This window comes from Cygnus olor, chromosome 10 (genome assembly GCF_009769625.2).
Source record: "Cygnus olor isolate bCygOlo1 chromosome 10, bCygOlo1.pri.v2, whole genome shotgun sequence".
Classification (NCBI taxonomy): Eukaryota; Metazoa; Chordata; class Aves; order Anseriformes; family Anatidae; genus Cygnus; species Cygnus olor.
In genome coordinates, this window is record NC_049178.1 from 1,624,873 (window position 1) to 1,635,086 (window position 10,214).

The 10,214-nt window shown below is 46.1% G+C and overlaps 1 protein-coding gene across 1 annotated transcript; it reads left to right on the plus strand.

Moving 5' to 3' along the window:
• The first annotated feature begins 6,369 nt into the window (after nt 1–6,369).
• On the plus strand, nt 6,370–9,695 carry SELENOK (selenoprotein K). The gene is made up of 5 exons (XM_040568238.1): nt 6,370–6,521; nt 6,883–6,973; nt 7,755–7,832; nt 8,421–8,513; nt 9,401–9,695. Exons 1-5 carry the CDS (start codon nt 6,470–6,472, stop codon nt 9,402–9,404), a joined length of 318 nt encoding a protein of 105 aa, XP_040424172.1. The 5' UTR covers nt 6,370–6,469; the 3' UTR covers nt 9,405–9,695.
• The last annotated feature ends 519 nt before the right edge of the window (nt 9,696–10,214 follow it).

The following is a 10,214-nucleotide window of genomic DNA, read 5'->3' on the forward strand; positions in this document are numbered from 1 at the left end:
CTCCCGCAGCCGTTCCGGCTCCAGCTCCCGCAGCTGTCCCGGCTCCAGCTCCCGCAGCCGTTCCAGCTCCCGCAGCCGTTCCAGCTCCCGCAGCCGTCCCGGCTCCAGCTCCCGCAGCCGTCCCGGCTCCAGCTCCCGCAGCCATTCCGGCTCCAGCTCCCACAGCCGTCCCGGCTCCAGCTCCCGCAGCCATTCCCACTCCTGTGGCTGGGTCAGAGAAACGAACTGCAGCAGTGCAAGTTGCCCCTGCAGAGGGTACTCCAACCCCTGTGGCAGACCCTGTGGCTGGGTCAGAGAAACGAACTGTAGCAGTGCAAGTTGCCCCTGCAGAGGGTACTCTAACCCCTGTGGCAGACCCTGTGGCTGGGTCGGAGAAACTAACTGTAGCAGTGCAAGTTGACCCTGCAGAGGGTATTCCAATCCCTGTGGCAGACCCTGTGGCTGGGTCGGAGAGGCGAGCTGTAGCAGTGCAAGTTGCCCCTGTAGAAAAGGTGAAAAAGTGGTATAGAGACGCAGGTCGTTTAGAACGCAGAAAGTCTTCTGCTAAGTCTGGGTCTGGAGAAGACGAGGCTGGGCCATCAAGTGTGCAGGAGGATGAAGATGAGGATGAGGATGTCAGTAAGTCAACAGTAACTACCCGAACCCTATACCAGCGTGAGCTACGAGATGTGCGAAAAGATTTTGGTCGCTGTATAGGTGAACAGCTTGTCACCTGGCTGCTCCGGTGCTGGGACACTGGAGCCAATGGTGTGAAATTAGAGGGCAGGGAAGCCAAGCGGTTGGGATCCCTTGCTAGAGATGCAAGCATTGACAAAGCAATTGGAGATGGAGCACGATCTCACAGCCTCTGGAGGCGTCTCCTGTTAGCTGTGAAGGGAAGGTATCCCTACAAGGAAGAACTTGTATGTGTACCAGTCAAGTGGACCACCATGGAGAAGGGAATTCAGTACCTGAGGGAATTAGCCGTACGGGAAGTAATTTATAAGGACTTAAACGATGCACAAACATCCACAGATCCAGATGAAGTCCAGTGTACTCGACCCATATGGCGGAAGTTTGTACGGAATGCACCATCAACATGGGCCAGCACATTGGCAATAATAACCTGGAAAAACGGTGAAGATCCCACAGTGGGTGACATGGCTAAACAACTCCGGGAGTACGAAGGAAATCTCTCCTCTTCCCTACAGGCCTGCGTCTCGGCTGTGGAGAAACTCTCTGAAGAGTTCCACCAACTTAAAGAGAATTTATCTTCCCCCCCACCTGAACAAACCAGTGGCCACCAACTAAAAGAGAATACTTTGGAGAAACTCTTTGAAGAGGTCCAGCAACTTAAAGAGAGTGTATTTTCTTCCCCACCTGTACAAACCAGCGTCTCAGCTATTAGGGGTAAACGTGCATCCATGCAAAGAAGACAATATGGTGGGTACACACCCCGCACCACCCTGTGGTTTTACCTACGTGACCATGGAGAGGACATGAGAAAATGGGATGGAAAATCTACTGAGACCCTAGAGGCACGGGTACGTGAGTTGCAAAAGAAAACAATCGGGAGAAAGGGGTTCTCTGAAAAGTTTGCTGCTCCAACTTCTAGCAGGCAGTCTTTTAAACACAGAAATGAAGATTCTGACCAGGACTAGAGGGGCCCTGCCTCCAGCCAGGGGGAGGAAAGGGACAACCGAGTTTATTGGACTGTGTGGATTCGATGGCCTGGCACGTCTGACGCACAGAAGTATAAGGCTCTAGTAGACACCGGTGCACAATGTACTCTAATGCCATCCAGCTGTAAAGGGCCAGAGCCCATCTGTATTTATGGCGTGACAGGGGGATCCCAGCAGTTAACTGTATTGGAAGCTGAAGTGAGTCTAACCGGAAATGAGTGGCAAAAGCACCGTATTGTGACTGGCCCGGATGCTCCGTGCATCCTTGGCATAGACTATCTTAGAAGAGGATATTTCAAGGACCCAAAAGGGTTCCGCTGGGCTTTTGGCATAGCTGCCTTAGAGACAGAGGACATTAAACAGTTGTCTACCTTGCCCGGTCTCTCAGAGGACCCTTCTGTTGTGGGGTTGCTGAGGGTTGAAGAACAGCAAGTGCCAATCGCTACCACAACTGTGCACCGGCGGCAATATCGCACCAACCGAGACTCCCTGATTCCCATCCACGAGCTAATTCATCAACTGGAGAGCCAAGGAGTGATCAGCAAGACCCATTCACCTTTTAATAGTCCCATATGGCCAGTGCGAAAGTCTAATGGTGAGTGGAGACTAACAGTGGACTATCGTGGCCTGAACGAAGTCACGCCACCACTGAGTGCTGCAGTGCCGGACATGCTAGAACTCCAGTACGAACTGGAATCAAAGGCAGCCAAGTGGTATGCCACAATTGATATTGCTAATGCATTTTTCTCCATCCCTCTAGCAGCAGAGTGCAGGCCACAGTTTGCTTTCACTTGGAGGGGAGTCCAATATACTTGGAATCGGCTGCCCCAGGGGTGGAAACATAGCCCTACCATTTGCCATGGTCTGATCCAGTCTGCGCTGGAGCAGGGGGAGGCTCCTGAACACCTGCAGTACATCGATGACATCATTGTGTGGGGTGACACTGCAGAGGAAGTTTTCGAGAAAGGGAAGAAAACAGTCCAAATCCTTCTGAAGGCCGGTTTTGCCATAAAACAAAATAAAGTTAAAGGACCTGCACGAGAGATCCAGTTTTTAGGAATAAAATGGCAAGATGGACGTCGTCAAATCCCAATGGATGTGATCAACAAAATAACAGCTATGTCTCCACCAACTAGCAAGAAGGAAACACAAACTTTCCTAGGTGTCGTGGGGTTTTGGAGAATGCATATTCCAAATTACAGTCTGATTGTAAACCCGCTCTACCAAGTAACTCGTAAGAAGAATGCTTTTGAATGGGGCCCTGAGCAACGACAAGCCTTTGAACAAATTAAACAGGAAATAGTTCATGCAGTAGCCCTTGGGCCAGTCCGAACAGGACCAGATGTAAAGAATGTGCTCTACACCGCAGCCGGGGAGAATGGCCCCACCTGGAGCCTCTGGCAGAAAGAACCTGGGGAAACTCGAGGTCGACCCCTGGGGTTTTGGAGTCGGGGATACAGAGGATCTGAGGCCCGCTATACTCCAACCGAAAAGGAGATATTGGCAGCATATGAGGGAGTTCGATCTGCTTCGGAAGTGGTCGGTACTGAAGCGCAGCTCCTCCTGGCACCCCGACTGCCGGTACTGGGTTGGATGTTCAGAGGAAGGGTCCCCTCTACACATCATGCAACTGATGCTACATGGAGCAAGTGGGTTGCACTGATTACTCAGCGGGCTCGAATAGGAAACCCCAGTCGCCCAGGAATCCTGGAAGTGATTATGGACTGGCCAGAAGGCAAGTACTTTGGGATATCATCAGAGGAGGAGGTGGTCCGTGCTGAAGAAGCCCCACTGTACAACAAGCTACCAGAAAATGAGAAGAAATATGCCCTGTTCACTGATGGGTCCTGTCGTATTGTGGGAAAGCATCAGAGATGGAAAGCTGCTGTATGGAGTCCTACACGACGAGTTGCAGAAGCTGCTGAGGGAGAAGGTGAATCGAGTCAGTTTGCAGAAGTGAAAGCCGTTCAGCTGGCCTTAGATATTGCTGAACGAGAAAAGTGGCCAGTTCTCTATCTCTATACTGATTCATGGATGGTAGCAAATGCCCTGTGGGGGTGGCTACAACAATGGAAGCAGAACAACTGGGAACGCCGGGGCAAACCCATCTGGGCTGCTGCATTGTGGCAAGATATTGCTGCCCGGGTAGAGAACCTGGTTGTAAAGGTACGCCATGTAGATGCTCATGTGCCCAAGAATCGGGCTACTGAAGAACATCAAAACAACCAGCAGGTGGATCAGGCTGCTAAGATTGAAGTGGCTCAGGTGGACCTGGACTGGCAACATAAAGGTGAATTATTTATAGCCCGATGGGCCCATGACACCTCAGGCCATCAAGGTAGAGATGCAACATACAGATGGGCTCGTGACCGAGGGGTGGACCTGACCATGGACACTATAGCACAGGTTATTCATGATTGTGAAACATGTGCTGCAATTAAACAAGCCAAACGGTCAAAGCCTCTCTGGTATGGAGGACGATGGCTGAAATACAAATATGGAGAGGCCTGGCAGATTGATTACATCACACTCCCCCAAACCCGCAACGGCAAGCGCCATGTACTTACAATGGTGGAAGCAACCACCGGATGGCTGGAAACATATCCTGTGCCCCATGCCACCGCCCGGAACACTATCCTGGGCCTTGAAAAGCAAGTCCTATGGCGACATGGCACCCCAGAAAGAATTGAGTCAGACAATGGGACTCATTTCCGAAACAACCTTATAGACACTTGGGCCAAAGAACATGGTATTGAGTGGGTGTATCACATCCCTTATCATGCACCAGCCTCCGGGAAAGTTGAACGATACAATGGACTGTTAAAGACTACACTGAAAGCAATGGGTGCTGGGACATTCAAAAATTGGGAAACACATCTGGCAAAGGCTACCTGGTTAGTCAATACTAGAGGATCTGCCAACCGAGCTGGACCTGCCCAATCAAACCTGTTACGCACTGTAGAAGGGGATAAAGTTCCTGTAGTGCACGTAAGAAACATGCTGGGTAAGACAGTCTGGGCTACTCCCGCCTCAGGAAAAGGCAAGCCCATTCGTGGGATTGCTTTTGCTCGGGGACCTGGATGCACTTGGTGGGTAATGCAAGAGAATGGGGAGGTCCGGTGTGTACCTCAAGGGGACCTAATACTGGGTGAGAATAGCCCATGAGTTGAATTATAATATGTTAATTATCATATAACACTGTATGTCATCGCTACCATGGTTGCTATATATCATAGATGAAAATGGCGATTAATTAGAAGGTATTGGAAAGAGTGTAACCTGAGCATGACATAAATGGTATGGAATAAGGGGTGGATATCTGTCCTGGTTTCAGTTAGGACAGAGTTAATTTTCCTCCTAGTAGCTGGCAGGGTGCTATGTTTTGGATTAGAATGAGAAGAGCGCTGATAACATGCTGATGTTTTAATTGTTGTAGAGCAGTGCTTACACCAAGCCAAGGACTTTTCAGCCTCTCTCTGTCCTGCTAGCGAGCAGGCTAGGGATGCAGCAGAAGCTGGGAGGGGACAGACCCAGGACAGCTGACCCAAACTGGCCAAAGGGGTATTCCATACCATCTGACGTCATGCTGAACAATATATAGGGGTGGCTAGCCGGGGTGGAGGGGTGGCCGGCTGCTCGGGGATAGGCTGGGCATCGGTCAACGGGTGGTGAGCAATTGCATTGTGCATCACTTATTTCGTACACATTATTACTATTAATACTATTATTATTATTATTATTGTTGTTATTCTTTTCCCTGTCTTAATAAACTGTCTTTATCTCAACTCACAGACTTCACTTTCCCGTTTCTCTCCCCCATCCCAGAGAGGGAGGGGGGAGGGTGAGCGAACGGCTGTGTGGTGTTTGACTGCCAGCCGGGCTAAACCACAACACCTTCACAATTGCTTTCAGTCATTAGCAAGAGTTTATTTCTGGAAGGTGGAACTTGTGTAAACATCTGTCAGTTGCAAACAATTTCCCTGCTGTGGGACAACTACATTGCCAAAGACATATTGCACTACAGCTTCAAATTCAGACACCACCTTTGCATTAAGGGGGTTAGCAAATGGCTTTAAGTTGTAGTTATCAGGAAAAGGCCCGTCATGTTAAGGCAGTATTAAAAGCATTTTATCTAAGTGCGTGTTTTTCTTACTGCTGTCTCCCTGCAAAATCGCATGTGCTTTCTCTACATGTTTACAGAAGATGAGAAAGGGAAGGCATTATGTAAAATTAGCTTTCAGTTACCTCAGATTTTACACGCATGGACTCTCCATGAGAAGAAATGCCAGCCACTATTTGCTGGGCTTTATAAGAACGAAATCAATTCAAACAAATGCTTAACTCTGGTCTGAGCGTTAACATTAACATCAACGCAATGGGAATATACATCGGCCAGTATAGGGCCGGTACCGGGAACATACACCCGCCCCGCACCGGCCCAATTCCCGGCACCACGGCCTGCGGCCTCCGCGCTGGTGCCCTCAGGGCTGGCAAGGGGCAGAAGGGCACCATCCACCACGGACCGGAGGCTACCGAGGACTACTAAAAACGCGTCTATTTTGCGAAAGCAGTCCTGGTGCACTACTGACTACGGCTGGGGGTCGTGAGGGTGACAGACGCTGAGAGGCGGAGCGCCGCCCGTCGTGAGGTGGCGGCCGCCCTCAGCACCTCCCGCTGCCGTTCTGAGGGACGCGGCGCGTCCCCAGGGCAACGACCGGCCCCGCCGCAGCGCCCGCCCCGTCCCCTTCGGCCTCGTCAGCCCGCAGCACGGAGCCGCCCTCAGCGCCCCAAGCGCCTCCCGGCCGCGCATGCTCGGCGGCCAGGGGCTGGCGGCGGGCGCCATGGTGTACATCTCCAACGGTGAGCAGGGCGGCCGGGCCTCCCCACGGCGGCGAGGGGCGCGGGGCCGGGCCGCTGAGGGCCTCCCCCCGCACGGCACGTCCCTCGGCGTGGGTTTAACGGGGAAGAAGAAGGGCAAAACGCCGCACGGCGAAGGGGAGATGGCGCTGATCGTCCCTCTGCGCTGTCCAGACGCAGTGTCTGTGTGGCGGTGATAGCCCGGCTGTTCCCAGCCGTGTGTGCTCATGTTCCTGTCAATAAACCATTACGCACGTCGTGTGGCAGCCTGGGTGTAAATGTTGCGCTCCGTGGACGTGGCTTTATGTAACGCGCTGTGCGGCGTCACTTATTAAACGTCGCTGAATGTTTTCTGTCACGACAGGACAAGTGCTGGATAACCAGAGTCGGGCTCCTTGGAGTTTGTCATCTATAACAGATTTCTTCTGGTCAATAGCAGATTTTGTGGTTCTGTTGTAAGTAGAAATTAATTCTTTTAATCAGCGGTATTTTAGATTTGTCATAGGTAGATGGTACTCAGTACTATAAGCAACACAATGCAACAGAAATATTGGATTTATTCTTTAACATCCCATATCTACTGTTCTCAAAACATGTATGAATGTTCTAATATGACAATATGGCCCTGCTTGTTAAGCACTTTGAAATATGTAATAAAAACTACATGGAAACTGGTGCTAACGTACTGGCAGGTCAAACGAGTTTTCTTTGATTTTTTTCCATTTTTATACTGAAAAAATGAAAAAGCGTGTATTCTTGTTAAATATCTAGTTTCTAATAGCTGGTCAAATTGAGATATTACTTGGAGAACTTTTACTGGTAACGATAGTTTCTGGCTGCATGAAAATAATCACACAGTGGTAATCACACATGTAAGACCCAGATTGAAGCCAGTAAAGAAACAAAGAGTCCTTTTGATGTCTTCAACAGTCCTTCATTATTTCAGTTATAGGTTTACATTTTACGCATTTCTTGCCCTTTATTTAGCACAAAAGTAATTTTATTGGTTTTAAATATTTGAAAATTGGGTTTGAGCTGTACTGCAATTTGGAATTACTTCAGATTTTATCTTCCCATATAGAAGAAGAATTGCAAAAATTAACAACAATAATTTTAACAGAACATTGTTCATTCCTGACACTACTGTTTTTTCAGTCCACTTATCTTTAACTTTCAAAAATACAGAAGTTGTATCTAGCAGTCAATTCAACCTAATTCCACCTGTTTTATTTTCAGTTTCCAGAGCATTATTCAACCAGATTTGAGAAGAAGAGGCTACACATCCTCCTATTTAGGACGCAATGATGGAAGAGGGTATTTTCCATATTATAAATAGTTCTGATTTTTTTCCCCTTCTTAGACAAATGTCATTCAGATTCAAATGTATTCAGATTACAGTCCTGATTTGTGTTGAATCAGTCATGTCAGAGGACTAAAATGTTTGTTGGTTTTTTTTTGTCTGCAGCATTTTGTCTGAAACTTGTTGATAACAATACTTAGTTCTGAATAGCTGTAATAACAGCATGGTCTAACTAATATTTCAAGGCTGCATAATCGACAATATGTATCTTCAAAATTCTTATTTTGTTAGACTTCCTTAAATTAAGTGTTAGATTACATGAAATCTGTCATTTCATGTATCAGATGGCCTTACGTTTTTGTAGAGCTGTGTGAAAGCATCAGTTAGCGGTAGCTTTGTCTTGTACTACTGGAGTAATTAGAACAGTTTGTGTATGAGAAATTTTGTGAAAGTGTTGGCTTTTTTGTTACAGCTTTTCACTTGAAACCAAACAACTTTTCTAGCATCTCTAATTTTGAAATTACTGTAAAATAGGGACAGTGTTTTTATATTTCTAGTTGAACAATGGAATGTTTACTGAATACATTTTGTTTTCTTTTTAGGCCTCCAGGAAATCCTCGCCGTAGAATGGGTCGTATAAATCACTGGGGTGGAGGCCCCAATCCACCACCAATGGCTGGAGGTGGATGAGGAAGGTAATTCCAAATATGATATATCCTGCTTTGAACTTTTCTTAAAACTCCAGGAGATAACAGTGATAATCAGAGCTTAAGGTAGAATTGAGTGCTTTGTCCTACTTTTGTAAAAGCTAACAGGAAGAGAATCCAAGTGGTTAGACACTTCATTAAGGGGGTGGGGGGGGAGTGTGTGTGAAGGGGTATCGTATAAAGTTTTGGCTCAGAAATGATGAGCTTCTACTTAAATGTTGAACAGCTATTTGAACACAGCTGATAAAAAATGATATGGAACTCTCTCTTTATTGGTTGCTAATACAAAGTCCCATCCAGATCAGTAGTAACCGAACCTTTGCATTTCTAATGGTTATCATATGACAGGTGAGATTTTTTGTAATTCAAAATCTGCGTTGTCTTTTATTCATTAAGCTGAGGGGAGTTTCATCTAACACTGCATGTATATATAGTATGGTTTAATTTACTTTAGGGCTTAAGAAAACAGCTCTTTTCATGAATTCCCCCTTGTTACCATAATAAAAGTTACAAGAAAAACACACATGCAGGTGATCAATACCAGGAAGCTTTGTAGTAAAAAGTTCATACTCAAGAAATAAACAAAATCAACCACGTATACTCATACTTCAGTTCTGTCCCAAAAAGGGATAAGTGACTCTCCATGATCCTTTTTCCATCTGGATTTTTCATTTGACTAGATATGAGGCCAGCAAAGCCAGGGGGGGAAGGCTTTTGTGTGATAACAATGATGTGTAATCTGAGGAAAAGAATTTTGCAAACCTTTGGCCTATTTAGCTAAATTAAAAACAATTTTATTTTTATATGGTTACTTATATAATGTTATCTTGCAAAGGAAAGCCTTGTTTCTAACCAAGCAATAATTTGTCTTTTAGGTAAACGCCTGCTGTAAGAGGCGGGCAAATGAGCATGCACATTTGCAAGGTGAAAGGGAAGAAGAGTTCAGCGGTGGACCAAATGAGTTTGAAGTCATGAATGTGTATGCCTAACCAAAAACTGTTCTGCAATACCAGCAGATTAATGAAGTTGTACTGGGAACTCCTTCAAGGATCTAGTGTAACTGAACTGCAGTTTTATTAAATACATGTTTACTGTCTGTCTAAAGTCTTTGTATAGCTTCTGAACATTTTACTGTAGTTGCAAAATAAGTAAATTATTTATGGCTTGTCAGTAGGCAGACTCTTTCTTATCATTCTTAGAAAAGGAAAAAGTTCTATTCAAAACCCTTTTCTGTGCAAATGAAAAATGCACTATACTTACTTGATACAGAGGATCATTCAAGAGTCAACTTCAAGCCGTGCTTCCTGAAAGGTGTAGGTTTTGCTGTATTTTTTGTACATTGCCATATTTTTATAATATTAATGATATGCTAAAAACAGTTTTTAAATGCATTTTAAATTAGTCAGTTTTACAGATCTTCCTTTTTACAAACTCTCTTCCTTAAGCCCAATAATGGGTTTTACAACATGCCTATTTTATAAGCACTCTTGAAACAACTTGCTTCTGTTATAAAGGTATACGCCTATTTGCTGTACTGATGCTGATAGGACACTTCTTCAATAAAGTTTTTTTTTTTGTTTTTTTTTTTTAAAGGAAGAAAACGTAGCAAACTTGGTAACACCCAGTACTAACACAGAAGAGTTATTTTCTTTCAAACAGTAACTACTTTTCTGCAGTTCGGTGTATTTT